Below are 15,854 nucleotides of genomic sequence, written 5' to 3'. Positions count from 1 at the left end.
TGAATTGAATTGAGACGAAATGAATTTATTATGAGAGAAGGAAATTAGGAACTAAATTGAACTGAATTGATTGGAGCTGAACTGAACTGAACTGAACTGAAATTAAGCTGAAGAGAATAGGCCCTAAGAAGTACTCCTTCCGTTCCATAATAATTGGAACGCTGATGTGGACACGTAGTTTAAGAAAGCTACAAGTGGGTCCATTTAAAATATTTGTTTATTATATGAAATATTCTCTTTTGTATTTTTATATTGCAAGAAAAGAACAAGTGGGGTGGAAGTGGGGTAGGTGAGGAGAGAAAACGTGGAAAAATATTTTTTATTAGTGATTGCATTCATATTTAGTAACGTGTCAAGTATTCTGAGATCGGACGAAAATGGAAACTGTGTTAAGTATTATGGGCAGAGGAAGTTATTATAAGCCTTACTCCGTACTCAATTAGTAATACTTCCTCCATTACTCGTATTTTTTATTTGACCAATTTTGACTTTTTCTTAAAAAAACATTTACACACTCAATTTGATCATAGGAAAACAGTCACATAAGTTATTGTTTGAATTGTGTGTCAAAAAAAAAAAAAAAAAAAATGTTATTGTTTGAATTGTCTCAAAAATTGCTATCCGAAAAGATAAATTAGAAAAATAACATGAAGCAGTATCGAAGATTGACAATTCTGTTTCCTAAACAAAATAGAAAAAAAAAGATTGACAATTCTGTCACTATTTATATACGATGTATACCATTATTACATTATTATATTATAGAAAAAATGTTCAATATTGTACTGCTTACTTAGTGAATCCTTATTCATGAACAAAAAAAAAAAATTGTTCATGTTACTATTTATTAAAAAAATATTTTCTCTCTCATATAAATAAACCAAACAAATAATTTCCAAAATCCTCCTCTTAACCATAAATAAATAAAAAAAAAGTGTTGATATTACTATTCACCTATCACACCTTAATTTTTATTAAAAATTAAAATACATACATAATAATAATATTATAATCTCATGGATGGACAAACAATTTCCATGAATGGTTTGGAAAACCAAAGCATTCATACTTGTTCATCCCACTATTCACCATCACCTAATTTTTTTTATATTATTTTATTCAAATAGTAACCCAAACAATTTTATTTATTCATGGTTAAGATTGCTCTTAGAGAGTTATAGGCGGACAATAAACCGGGGCCGAGCACAAATCTTGGTCATTTTAATATTTTCGGGCAATTCCAATTTTCCAAAATTCATCATGAATAAAGTTGATTTCCAATTTCAATTTTTCAAAATTGGTCACTACTCACTTATTACACTATTGAGAAATAAATAAAGATGTGTAAATCAAAACCGAGAGTAAAAATCCTACCAAAAAAGGCAATACCAATTTTCCAACCGTGTATGATTAATTTTCCAATTTCATACTCAATACAACAAGAAACATCTTTTACCAGTAAACTATCACTAATTCACCATTACACTTACATAATTTATCTATGCACAATCGAAATAATAAAAAGCAATTAAATTAAGTTGATTAACTCACGACAAAATGAGTACAAAACAAAAGCAAAAGACCAAAAAAAAAAGCAAAATTAACCCAAAGATCCCACTATTTTTCAACCCAAAATTAACCAACTCATCTTCATCAGATCTACTGTAATAGTCAATCATCAGAATCATCGTCACCGCCGAAGAGCGACATACGATTGTAAACAAGAAAGAGGACGATAGCAAGAACGAGAGCGACACCGAAAGGAGAGCCACTAGCACGGTGAATGGAGTCGGGTTCACCGGTAGCAGTAAAGATTGAAGTGAAGAAGTTACCGCGATCCGAAGATAGAAACTGGATTATAAGAAGAAGTATTATTGGTAGTAGAAGAAGTCCAATGGGACTTATAAACTCGGAGATTGATTCAGTAATGGCTTCCCAATCACCGATTAACATGGGTCCGGAAACTACAAGGATTACTACTACTGCTAGTAGAATGCCGTGCGGCGGACCCCGTGCTGCTTCTTCTATCATTGTGTTTTGATTGTGTTATATTTTAATCTTTTGAAGATTGTTTTTGAATTTTGATGGTAATGGAGTTTAAAGGGTTGAATCTTGTTTTTTTTTATTAATGGGAAGTGGTTGATTGGAGGAAGAATGGGTTTGGAAAAATAGAAAAAAAAAGGGTGAGTTGAGATTTGTTTTGATGAAGTTTAGGTTTGAAATGAGGAAGTAGAAATTGATGGAGGGGTTAGGTTGTTTATTAAAGAGGGGGATGTGTTAGCCTACGCGCTTTTTGGTTGAAACAAAATGGAGTAGGTTAACACTTTTATCTTTACTTCTTTAGTGCTTTTTTTTTTTTTTTTTTTTTTTTTTTTTTTTTTTTTTTTTTTGGTTGGATGAAGTAGTAATTTTCATGAATTTTCAATGCATGTGAAGTTTTATTTCGTAGAAACATAGTACAATGAGTAAGGTCTTCTTTAGTTCATCTTATTTTTGCTTATCTGATGTGGTCTGATTTGATTTGGTCTGGTCTAATCTGATCTGATTTGGTATAGACTGGTCTGATCTAATCAGGTCTGATTTGATCTGATCTTCTTGTCTTATTTGACCAAACTTTGACCTTAAGTGTATATTAATCCGTAAGGAAAAAATATATCAAGTGATATCTTGTTAGATTTGTAATAATGTGTATTTTATTAATATGTAATTTTCATAATTTTTTTCAATATGAAATTAAAGATATTCAGCGATATAATTATACATAAAACGATAATCTGATATGAATTTATTTTTTCTGATCTGAACTTATTTTTTCTAATAAGTAAAAATAAGGTGAACTAAACAAGGCCTATGGCTCTGTTCTGATTTACTGAATTGAGCTAAAGTGAATTGAACTGAATTATTTATGAAAGAAGAAAATTAGGAACTAAATTGAAATGAATTGAACTAAACTGAAACAAAATTAAGCTGAAGAGAACAGATCCTAAGTGCTTGTTTAATTCACCTTATTTTCACTTGTGTAGAATTTTTCTTTTATTACTCTCTCTGTGTTTTAATAAGTGTTATACTTTGACCAGTACATAATTTTAGGCAATTTAATTGACTTAAATAAAATAGATAAGTGGGGTATTTGGAGTATTAAAAAATTGTAAAAGAAAGATAATGTAGTTAATAATTTATTGATAAGTAATGAATGTGAGAGGAGAGGAAATAATAATAAAAAAAATAGTAGTGAATTTAGGTGTGGACCATGAGAAAAGAGATATATAATATTAAAATGTAGCTTTTTGCCAAAAAAGAAAGTGTAACACTAATTAAAACACGAACGTATTTGATAAGTGTTACACTTATTAAACAAAGGAGTATAAATAAGATATGGTTAATAGTACTTCCTCCTTTTTTTTAGTTGACAGTGTTTGACTTTTACACTATTCACAAAATATACTTTAAGTCACTTTTGTGGTTTATACATAGGATAAAACATATTCATCTGGGATCTTGTTTGAATCGTTTCAATGTATATTTTATTAATATCCACTTTTTATAATTTTACAATGTTGATAATTAAAAATATTAATGATTAATCGTTAAAAACATGTATTGACAAACGTGATAATAGAAATGTGTTAAAAAAAATATATATAAGATTTGATATATATATTTTTTATGAATTGTTTAGATTTAGGGTCCCAAGGCTAATATAATATTACGTAAACATTGATTGCATCATATTGCTACATGTTCATATATGTAATGCATTTCTTCACTTGTTTATGAACATATTATACTATGTAATTATAGATTAAGCTAGGTTAACAATATTATGATGTAAAATTATTTATCCATATTATTTGTAGTATCCCTAATCCCTAACCCTATAAAAGCAACAAGACACAAAATAGAAGTGACTCCTTATGAATAGTGTCCTCCCCATATTATTACCCCTAAAATTTCCTTTGGATTTCCTTATGAATAATGTGTTCCCTGATTTGCCCTCAACATTTTTTGCATGTGCAGCACACGTGTATCAGTATATGATGAGGTGGGAGCAATAAGAAAACAACACCAATTAATTAAAGGCTTGTTTGGCATTGTTTTTTGTTTTCAGTTTTTTAGAAAACCAAAAACAAGAAACAAGAAAAAGGTGTTTTCACTTTTTTGTTGTCAGTTTTCAAAATTATCATGAGTTTAATAAATTTGACTAATTTTTTTATTCATTACTAGCATAGTGCCCCGTGCGATGCACGGTTTATAAATCAACTTATTAATTTTTTGAAAAAAGCATTATTAATCTCGTAGGAAAAAAAAACTAACATAATTTAATTAGTAATAAAGGGCTCATTTTCACTAATCAATTAATTATGTCATTTGTATTTATTTTATTTTATTCCCCCCTTTTTTTTTAATAATGTTATTCTTTTAATTTAAAAATAAATGAATTATACTCCACATAACTATGTAAGAGAAATAGAAAGGCATGTTCACATTTACTGAACTGAGCTGAAATGAATTGAACTGATTGGAGCTGAACTGAACTGAACTGAACTAAATAGAGCTAAGATGAATATTTTAGAAGGAAATTAGGAGCTGAACTAAACTGAACTGATTGGAGCTGAACTGAACGAAACTGAATTGAAATTAATGTAAAGTGAACAGGCCCTAAATCATTTCCTACCTCGCGTAGATTAAAACTAAAATTTTCTTACAGTTTTACTTCAGCAGCTATACAATAGAATATTTGCTTTACCCGTCGTATTCACCAAATATTTAGACACAATAATAACCTTATATTTGACCCAACGATATATATATATATATATTCCTAAGCAAGACATTGTGTCAAAAACAATTACAAAATATCCATAAAATCAATCAACAACTAATAGAATATACAACACAAATATATAGATATGGATATTGGTTAATTTTTATATGAATGAAAGATATTTATTAAGATTTTTAAAAATAAAAGACAATGCAAATTTCATCAACTACTCAATCATGTATGTAATATTTTTTTACGGACATGTATTCTTATAGTGTGATTATTTAAATTTTGAATATTAGCATTACATTAGTAAGGAAATATGAAAATTAATGGTTATAGATAAATTTCATTAGAAATCTATGTTAATTTTTTAAAAAAAAAAATTAAAATTGTACGGAATCTTTAATTATTATGCTTGCATAAATTTTTGGCATAATTATTGTTAGAAAATTAACTCCTGTATAGAAAAAAAAATTTACATTATATATATATATATATATATATATATATATATATATATATATATATATATAATGTAAATTTTTTTTTAATCTAAGTTAATTTAGTTTCACTTTAATTGTATATTCACAATTCATAAACTCTATATTAATCTAAAATTGCTTTAAATATACTCCCTCCTTTGTTGAAAGTTCGACTCATTTTGTATTTGTGCGGTTTTCAATGAACATCTTTGACCATAAATATTTTCAAATATGTATAAGTGAAAATTAGAAAAAGTTGATATTTGAAAAATTTATAATAAGGGGAATCTAACAAGATCTCTCATGCTAATTTATTTCTATTGTATAAATCATAATATGTGGTCAAAGTTATTTTATTTTGACCACATGAATAGTACTCCCTCCGTTTTTAAATACTTGCTCCACTTTTCTTTTTCGGCCGTTTTTAAATACTTGCTCCATTTCCTTATTTGAAAAGCTTTTACAATAGTTAATTCATTTCTCTCACCTAATGGACCCAACCTAAATCATATTTTATATTCTCTCTCCTCCAATTCTCCACTACTTTTGCTTTTTACAATTTTTTATTCTTTCACTTACCCCACTCCTCCATATTTTATTGATTTCTCCAATTCTCCTAAAACTCCGCGCATGGAGAAATGGAGCAAGTATTTAAAAACGGAGGGAGTAAGTGATAATTGAACTTTTAGAAACGGAGGCAGTATGTTTTTTTTTTTTTAATTTTAAGTTAATACGGAGTATAATTTATTCTCCATGATTCTTTAAGAGGGGTGAGGTCAAATATCATATAGTGAATGTCATATTGAAGAACAATATATTAACCTTTACATAATATAGATATATAAATTATGACCTTGAAATGAAAATTGTAAAGACTTATATGACTATGACTTGGGCTATTATTTATATAGATGATAATACAAAAAAAATTGTATCTTATTTTATTATTTGAATATTATGATTTGATTTAAATATTTTATTTCAAAAAAAATAAAAAATAAAATTTGATTTTAATACTACGTATTTTTAGAATATTTTATTTTTACCGTAATTTTAGAATATTTGATTTTTACCGTATCATGCTACCATTATAATTCTAGACTTTTTTTTTTTTTTTTTTTTTTTTTTTTTTTGAGAAAATATTTCTAGACTTAACTATAATAGATCCTTTGACCATTATGCTCGTATCATGTAATCCAAAATACTTGTATAATTCTTTCCTTTGCTCATTATGTCGCAATAATATTGCTAGACTTTACTATAATAGATGCTCTGACCATTATCACGACCATTTATTATAGTAATTTTTTTTGACAAGCATTTATTATAGTAATTGATTACATTATGAGCAAAGAAATATCACTCTATGTTAGTATGCCAGCGACAAAGGCAATTTCCCAAAATTTAATCCTAATACTTTCTTTTTATTTGAGAAATAATATTGCTATACTTTCCTATGGTACTTTATGTAGTTATTTAGAATAATATATATATATATATATATATATATATATATATATATATATATATATATATATATATATATATATATATATATATATATATATATTTTAATATGGAAACTTAAATTAAAAAAAATAAAAGATAGCGAATCATAAAAAGACATTTGTCTGTCTCACATTGAGGCGCTTGTTTTCTAATATAATATATATAGATATAGATAGATAAGATATTTAGAATATTTTTTTTTTATATGGAAACATAAATGTACAATAAAAAGTAAAAAAAAAAAATTAAAAAAAGACAGCGAATCATAAAAAGACATTTGTCAGTCTCACATTAAGGCGCTTGTCTTTTAGTATAATATAGATAGATAGATAGATATGACATATATCATATGATTTTTAAAAACAAAAAACCAAAAAACAGAGAGGGATTTCCATGGATATGGTTCAACGAATTCAAAATTCCTCAATTACTCTACATTTTATCAAAATTCCCTACATACCGTCCACGTCATCCAATCTCTTAAAGTTTGATTTTTTTTTTTCCTAGTTAAGAATAAAACCGCTAATTGAATTAGCGGTTTTACCTTGCATAAAACTGCTAATTCAGGGTTCGTTTGGCATTGCTGTGGTTTTCTGTTTTTTGGTTTTTTGTTATATAAAAATATATGATATATGCCACATAATGAATCAAAAATTATGTAAACTTATTAAAATCATAATATTTTTGAAAACTGGCAACAAAAAAGTGGAAACTCCTTTTTCTTGTTTCCTGTTTTTGGTTTTTAGTTTTGAAAAAAACAGAAAACTAAAAACCAAAAATGATGCCAAACAAGCCCTCAATTATCGGTTTTATGTTATATTAAACCTACACTTTTTATAAGGTGATATTTTTTACTAAGATAAACTGCTAATTGAATTAGGTTAAACCGCTAATTCAATTAGCGATTTTGTTCTACAAACAAAAAAAAGAAAAAAAGATAGATAACGTGAAAGGTATGTAGGGAAATTTTATAAAAAACAGTGTAATTGTGAACGATATTCATGGAAATCACTCAAAAAACAGCCAAACGAACCCATGTGCTTTTCACTTTTTCCTTTTCCCCTTTCAGCTTTTCACTTCTACGCTTCATCCTTTCTCTCTGTCTCTCTCCTCCATTGAAGCGCACTCTGAGTTCTCCATTGAAGCCTACTTTGAGTTTTCTCTCCTCCATTGAATTAGTTTCTGAGGTATAATGTTTTTTCTTTTTTCTTTTTTTCAATAATCTTGTATAATTTTCACCATTTAGGGTTTAATATCTCTCTATCGTTGATTAAATTGACAGTTTAGTCAAATTAGGGTTCTTCTTAGGTGGATTACTGAATTGTTGGCTATAATTTACTAAAATTATGAAAATTTATAACGAGCTTCCTGTTTTTGTTTATTTTGATTTTAATTTGAACTGTATGTTCGCTAAATTTGCTAGAAGTCTGGTTCAATCAAAGTATTTCCTGCTGATTTTATGATTCACTCTTTGAATTAAAGGTTTATCTAATTTGAAAATTTGGGATTAAGGGTGTAATTTTGGGATTTTTCGTGATGATTTTAATTTATTTTTTTTGCTTCAAATTATGAAGTGCCCTGTTGTTTAAGCCTCGATTCTCACCTATTATCAATTGTTTGATTGTTATTGTGGAATTTTTTTTTTTGGGTTTTGATTATTGATTGTTTTGCAATAATGGGTGAAGTTTGTTGCAATTTTAGATTGTGATGATTTTGATTTTTGTTTGCTTGGAACTGTTCCGAGTAATTATAAATCTTTATCCTGTTCATATTCGTATATCCATACTATTTACAGCCTCATAATCGGGTATCGGACACAAGACACATTGTTTTCCCTAGGCTAATGAAGGAGACATATATGGCCATGTGAGTCGTGAAGTTGTGTGATTTGTGTTCAAATAAAAAGGAAACTTTTTTATTCAACTGCTACACTTTTACGTTGAACAATTTAATGCTAGATTTCATTTTTCATCCTTTTAAGCTGAAACTAGGAGGAAAGAGAAACTGATACAGTTAATTAGAATATAAAATATATTTAAAAGAAAATTTGAGGGTTCTTTAACTCTTTCCATAATCGATGATTTGAAGGCTTAAGTTTGCAACTTTCAATATTACATCATCTGAAAAAGATTTTAACAAATAAAGGGTTTATATTTATTTGACCCACCTTTAAATATTTTTTTCCCTATTTTTGACAGAAGATAAGCATATTGCTGGAGAAATTCTTCATCTGCTTTGTTTTCTCAATCTGGGTATTTCTTCTATCTCTTAATTTCTGCATATTACTGTTTATAATTTCTGGGTTTTTAACAATTTATTGGAAGGTTGACTATATATGTTGTCATATATGAGTACATTGGTTTCATCATCGTTGCTATTACTTTATAAGTATGAATAAAGCAAAAGATTTATCTAGGATTTTGTTGTCTTTTTGTTTGCTGTAATTTTTTGTATTCTTTAGGTTCTTTTGGAATTACAGTAACAATGTTTTAGAAAAATGATGAAGTGGTGAAAGTGTAACAATAGTGACATTTTTTTGTATTTATGTTTAAGAATTTTTTTGTACAGTATCCTAGGAATATTCATCCCTTTGTTGTGGAGTTTTTGCTGGTATTGTTGATTTATCTCTTCAAATGCATCATCAGATCCATGGGGATGTGTCAGTAATAAGTTTGTATGAGTTAATAAAGTCTTCGGGTAGTATCGGAAACTTGGGATCAAATTCCGTCTACATCTATGCCTTTGCGGTGTCTTATATACCATAATTTGAAAACTTGTTGAATTTGCACCGACTATTGTGACAAATAGTGAGCCTAGAAACTATAATTGCTTGTTGATGTTTGAATTCTGTGGAATAAGAGGGGTTGGTGGAACTACCGTTTTCCACTTTCTGTGGATGGACTCTAACTTTAAGCTTGAAGTCTTTTGGGTAGATTATTTTGTTTCCTAATATTTGAGTATTTATTAATTAGACTTTGGGGCTGTTAATGGTACTTTGAGGGTTATATACTCAACCTGAAATCTTTGAGTCATATGCATGTCTGACCCCGTGGCAGCTGTCGAAAACGGGGGAGGAGTTGCATTGTGTTCAGCGAGAACTCAATCTCTTGATGTCTTTGCTTCGAATTGAAAAGATGGCATTGGTGCTGTATCAAATGGGGAAATCTCTCGTTCATCTTCCATGGCTTCTGGATTTCGAGTGGGAGATATCGAACTACCGAATGGAGAATCTTATTCAGGTTCATTGTTTGGAAATGTGCCTGAGGGGTTTGGGAAGTATAAATGGTCAGATGGTTGTGCTTATGATGGTGAGTGGAGAAGGGGGATGAGACACTGAAATTGGAAGTCTGAAACTCGGAGTTATGGGCTGCTGTTTTCCACAGTCTAATTTGATTTAGCTGATATAAGTAATGTTCTTTTTAGAGCCTTGGATCTTTCTCAATTTTTTGTATTCCTTATTCCAATTTGGTGTTGGACAATTTTCTTGTTTATCTTGTAACCAATGTTTTTTTTTTCCATTGTTGGAAAGAGTTAAAAAAGCATGCTTCTTTTGTCGTAAATGTTTTTATACATATGATGGTGGTTTCTTCAGTTTGCTATACTGAACTTGCATTAGATTTTGATCAGATATACTGTGGGAAAGATCACTCCCGTACAAAGACGAGAAGTTCGAGTATCAGACCTTGGTCCACGTGCAAGCTTTTGGATAAATTTTCCTAAAGAAAGGTCACAATTGAAACCCCCTCATCAATCAGATGATTTCAGATGGAAAAGATTATTGTCCAATGGTTTTCAGGTTTGTTGTGGACTCTGAATTTCTGTGACATATTTGTATATATATATTCCACTTCATAAATCCTTTATCCTAAAGTCTATAAAGAGTCTGATCAGACCCGAGAATTGACTAGATCTTTACTGTTGTCATCAAGAATTATGCTCTATTTTCTTTTAGCAACGCACATCAAATTTAGTTTAGTGAAACTCACATTTGATGATTCATGTTCATGTTCTCATGCAATGATCTCACTCTAAAATGCATGGTCCTTAATAGATTTAACTGCTGAATGACATGTAATAGTAACCATGAAGATAATGTTGTTGCTTCTACTTTATTCTTATACTCATGCATTTCTATGACATCATTTTTGTTTCAAATATGATAATGTTTTGTATTGGGCTCCTAATATTACACATGTTGCAGACAAATGTGATTATCAAATTATCTTATCTTTGAGAAGGTTTTCTTTCTTTCTTCCTCCCCTCCTCTTCACTTTTTCTGTGGGGTTTATTAGCATGTTTTTGTCATATTTTCCATGATAACTTTGGAGTGGGTGTCTTTTCATGGGCCCAAAATTTGTAAGTCTTTTCATGATTGTGGAAGATGGGGTTACTATAAGTGCTTAGTATCAAGCCTTTTTCTTTAACTGACTTTTAGGACATTTTGTCATATAAGTAATGTTCTACTAAAATTCAAGAGAGAACAAGTGAGACCACATTGGGGAGAGAGAGAGGGAGAGGGAGAGGGGGAGGGAGAGGGAGGGAGAGGGGGGGGGGGGGGGGAGAGAGAGAGAGAGAGTTACTAAAATTAGGGCAATTACCTTAGAAAAACACAATTAGCTTTGGAAAAGACTTACTAAAATGCTAGAGAGAGAGAGAGAGAGAGAGAGAGAGATCACTTAAGAATATTCAAGTAATTAGCTTAGGAAAAGACTTACTAAATGAGGGACCACTTAAGCTAATTATGTTCTCTTAAGCTAATTTAGGAGGTTAGAGACAGAGAGAGATCACTTACGAAAGATCACTTAAGAGAGAGAGAGATACAAGTTGAACATTAGTATAATACCTTTTGATTTCTTGTGTATAATGTGTCATTATACAACAGTTTTTAAATTTCCTTTTTTTTTTTGTTGGAGAGGGAGAGAGAGAGAGAGAGAGTTACTAAAATTAGGGCAATTACCTTAGAAAAACACAATTAGCTTAGGAAAAGACTTACTAAAATGCTAGAGAGAGAGAGAGAGAGATCACTTAAGAATATTCAAGTAATTAGCTTAGGAAAAGACTTACTAAATGCGGGACCACTTAAGCTAATTATGTTCTCTTAAGCTAATTTAGGAGGTTAGAGACATAGAGAGATTACTTACGAAAGATCACTTAAGAGAGAGAGAGATACAAGTTGAACATTAGTATAATACCTTTTGATTTCTTGAGTATAATGTGTATTATACAACAGTTTTTAAATTTCCTTTTGTTTTTTTTTTTTGGGGGGTGGGGGGGTCTTGCAATTTAGGGCTCGTTTAGCATTGTTGTGGTTTCCTGTTTTTTGGTTTTTTGTTTTTTAAAATCATATGATACATGTCATGGAATGAATAAAAATTATTCAAACTTATTAAAAACATGATAATTTTGAAAACCGACAACAAAAAAGTGGAAACACTTTTTTCTTGTTTCCTATTTTTGTTTTTTTGTTTTCAAAAAAACATAAAACTAAAAACCAAAAACAATGCCAAACAAGCCCTTAGCTAGTCGTTTTGAAATCAACTACAAAAATTCGAACAAAATACGACCTGAACATAACTCTACTCCATTAAAAAAAAAAATTCACTCTTTAGCTAACATGAAAAAACTCTTAGTTTAGGAGAAAAACTTAGGGCAATTAAGGACAATTTAGGAGATAAAATTAGGACAATTAGCTTAGGAGAGGGAGAGAATAAAACCATGAGTGAGAGGACAACTTAAGAAAGATCCATCACCTAAGAAAGTTAGGACGATTAGCTTATGAAAACGTAATTAGCTTAGGAAAAAGGTTTACTAAAATGCGAAAGAAAAAGAGACTACACAAAAGATCACTTAAGAAAATCAAGGCAATTATCTTAAGAGAGAAAAAGAGAAAGAAGACACTTAAGAAAAATCATTTTTGAAATTAAGGTCAATTGGTTTTGGAGGGGTGAGAGACCAATTAAGAATGATCACATACAAAACTGGAGGCAATTAGCTTAAAAGAGAGAGAGAAAGAGAAAGAGAAAGGGACCACTTAAGAAAACTGTGGCAATTAGCTTATGAAAACACAATTAGCTTAGAAAAAGGGTTACTAAAATGTGTGTGTGTGAAAGAGAGAGAGAGAGAGAAGAGAGAGAGAGCGCTAGCGAAAGAGACCACTAAGGAAAAACCTCTTAAGAAATTAAAATCAGGGCAATTAGCTTAGGAAGTGACCTACTAGAGAGAGAGGGATCAATTACAAAATATCACTTGAGAGAGAGAGAGAGATAAGGTGGAGAGAGAGAGAGAGAGAGAGATCATTTAAGAAAAATCATTTGAGAGAGATCATTTTAGAAAGATCACTTAACAAAAAGAGTGAAACCACTTGAAAGATTACTTATGAAAATAAGAAAAATTAGCTTAGGAAAAAGAGCTACTAAAATGCTAAAATGAAAGAGAGACCACTTACAAAATATCACTAAAGAAGAAAAATCACTCAAGAAGAAAGATCACTAAAGAAAAGAACGATAACTTAGAAATTAACGCAATTAGTTTAGGAGAGAAACTTCTTGCAATTAGCTTAGGAGTAGAAAAAAAAGAAACCATTAGTGGGAGAGACCACTTAAGAAAAATCCATCACCTAAGAAAGTTAGTCCGATTAGCTTATGAAAACGAAATTAGCTTAGGAAAAAAGGCTTCATAAAATGCGAGAGAAAAAGAGACCACACAAAAAAGATCACTTAAGAAAACCAAGGCTATTATCTTAATTTAAGAGAGAGAAAAAGAAGTAGCCACTAAAGAAAAATCATTTATGAAAATAGGGTCAATTGGCTTTGGAGAGAAACCAATTAAGAAAGATCACATACATAAATCAAGGCAATTAGCTTAGAAGAAAGAGAGAGAGAGAGGCTTTTTTTTTAAACATAATTAGCTTAGGAAAAGGCTTTCTAAAATGAGAGATAAAGACAGAGAGAGAGAGCACCAAGGATAAACCACTTAAGAAAATCAAGACAATTAGCTTATGAAGTGACCTATTAATAGGCTAGAGAGGGAGGGAGGGAGGAGAGAGAGAGAGAGAGAGAGAGAGAGAGAGAGAGAGAGAGAGAGTATCATTGAGATAGTCCACTTAAGAAAGGTCACTTAACATAAAAAATAATAGACAACTTAAGAAAGATCACTTGGAAAAGAAATTAGCTTAGGAAAAAGTGTTACTAGAGAGACCACTTAAGCTAGAAAGTTTTTATATAGTTTTGGTTACGAGTGTCAAGTGGAGAGATTTAAATAATGGGTGAAGATTAATTACTTAGTGTTGAATATCTTGTGTGTGTATATATGATTCGCTCTAAAGCTGCATTTTCTTGAATTGGGTCGAAAGAAACTATTGGTAAACCTGCTTTAGAGTCGAAAGAAACTTTTGCGGGCTCAAATGGAGATGGGATCCTTCAGTCTATAGATCATCCATTCCTACCCACATTGTATTCACATTTTGAAACACAGAATCATTCTTGTTTCGTGATGGAGTTCTAGAGGTGGTCTGCACTCACTTCGGCAGAGACAACCCCTTCGTGTCTGTTTTATTGGTTCTAATTATTTTTATGCCTTCTCTGTTAGGCCGTCTGTTTGAATGAAAGAACTTGGAACTTACCCCTTATAGTGGTCTCCCTTCGAAAACCAAATCAGCAGTTTAAATTTCAGCAGGGGGTGATCAAGTTCAAAATGTCGCGAAGCTACTGTTGTTATCGGATGGAGCAATTCTCACCACATCATTATCCTACTTGCAAAACACAATTTTAATACTTCAATCTTGTAAGTTATAACCAGCTGGATCTGCAATTAGATGATTCTCATTGGAAAACCTTTGAAATTAATTGGGTACAAAAAGTGGACTAAGTGTTATTTTAAATTGAAGAGTGGTCCTTCAATAGTCACAGATTGTGGAAGAATTATCTACATGTGTAATGTTAGGAGTTTCTATATCTAAGCCAAGACTTTTCATGAGACTTTCTATATTGTTTTGCTTGCTATTCCTCTTCATCCTGTCCCCTTTCTATTAGCTATATGTGCTCTATGCTTTGTATATAATCTTCTCTAAAGCTATATGCTGAACTGTTGTGATGATTTCGTTTTGTAGGTGAAGCCTGGTGGCTTGTTCTCCCTGCTTGTGGTTGATGTAAGTTGTAAAAGGTGCTGACTGGATTACAAAACTGATTCTTTTTACCCCAAAAAATAAGACTTGGTTGCTATGATGTTAGTATTCAGGATTAAAATAGAGATTTTTTTTTTTTTTTTTTTTTTTTTAATTTATTTATTTATTTTTTATTTTATTATTATTCTATTAAAATTTGATTTTCTTTTTTGCTGGTAGATTTGTTGTATAGGAAGGCAACAGAGCTTATTGTTGAACCCTGTTGTGCTCTAGGTACATACATGATTACATGACATGGTTGTAGGTAGCCAGGGATGTACAAGGTTTTATGTAAGTGTCGTCCCTGCCTTCGAACAACTTCCATCCTTCGAACAGCTTCCATAAGGGAAAAGAAAAGAAACCTCGAGGAGGATACTATGTTAATCAACATATGAATTGATTTAATGAAATTGGATTTTTGATTTGAGACTTTTTTTTCTACTTTGAAATGTAAAATATGAAGGTTGTAGAGAGCTAAGAATTGCTTTCTTGGCTCTAAATCTAAAATTAGTAATTTTTTTTTTTTTTTTTTGAATAAAGATTATTTCATAAATACAAAGTTATACGACATTATAAAGAGATTTAACTAAAACAAAGAACCTAATAGATGTGATCTAGACTATTGATACTGTTAGATTAGTGTATAGTTCAATTTCAAAATTTAGTACCCCATATTCTTGTGTCATGTTAAACGTTGTCATGTCAGTTTAGATTAAAAATCTTAAAAATCATGAACTGAACTAAGATGTTAGTTTTAGATGTTACTGACCTAGTGTAGAAAAATGAGTCAAGAGAACGTGCATAACATCTTTGTTTTAATACTACGTAGATTTTTAAATTGGACGAAAGTTCTAATTCTCTGTAGTATGAAGTAGCATTTTCATTATCCCTAAAAAAAAAAAAACACATATAATAAAACTTCAAGAGAACTTTT

The 15,854-nt window shown here is 30.1% G+C and overlaps 2 protein-coding genes across 12 annotated transcripts; one reads left to right on the top strand and one right to left on the bottom strand.

The window, feature by feature from the left end:
- Positions 1-1,671: 1,671 nt before the first annotated feature.
- On the bottom strand, positions 1,672-2,031 carry LOC145581087 (uncharacterized). Its single transcript, XM_081638155.1, has one exon. It carries the CDS (start codon positions 2,029-2,031, stop codon positions 1,672-1,674), a length of 360 nt encoding a protein of 119 aa, XP_081494281.1.
- Positions 2,032-7,747: 5,716 nt separating this feature from the next.
- On the top strand, positions 7,748-15,570 carry LOC145583104 (uncharacterized). Of its 11 annotated transcripts, none has more exons than XR_014100040.1 (6): positions 7,748-7,946; positions 8,958-9,011; positions 10,376-10,555; positions 14,347-14,541; positions 14,867-14,905; positions 15,155-15,563. XR_014100040.1 is itself a non-coding variant. In XM_081640253.1 (5 exons), the coding sequence occupies exons 1-5, from the start codon at positions 7,761-7,763 to the stop codon at positions 15,152-15,154; spliced, it is 513 nt and encodes a 170-aa protein (XP_081496379.1). In that variant the 5' UTR covers positions 7,748-7,760; the 3' UTR covers positions 15,155-15,570. The 11 variants fall into 11 exon arrangements, 5 of the variants coding, with proteins under 5 accessions (XP_081496379.1, XP_081496381.1, XP_081496378.1 ...); XR_014100039.1 differs by having other exon boundaries at positions 15,101-15,563; XR_014100038.1 differs by having other exon boundaries at positions 14,867-14,919.
- The last annotated feature ends 284 nt before the right edge of the window (positions 15,571-15,854 follow it).

This window comes from Chenopodium album, chromosome 15 (genome assembly GCF_948465745.1).
Source record: "Chenopodium album chromosome 15, dcCheAlbu1.1, whole genome shotgun sequence".
NCBI classification, from domain to species: Eukaryota; Viridiplantae; Streptophyta; class Magnoliopsida; order Caryophyllales; family Amaranthaceae; genus Chenopodium; species Chenopodium album.
The sequence above is the reverse complement of the archived record's forward strand: the minus strand, read 5'-3'. Positions and strand labels throughout refer to the sequence as shown.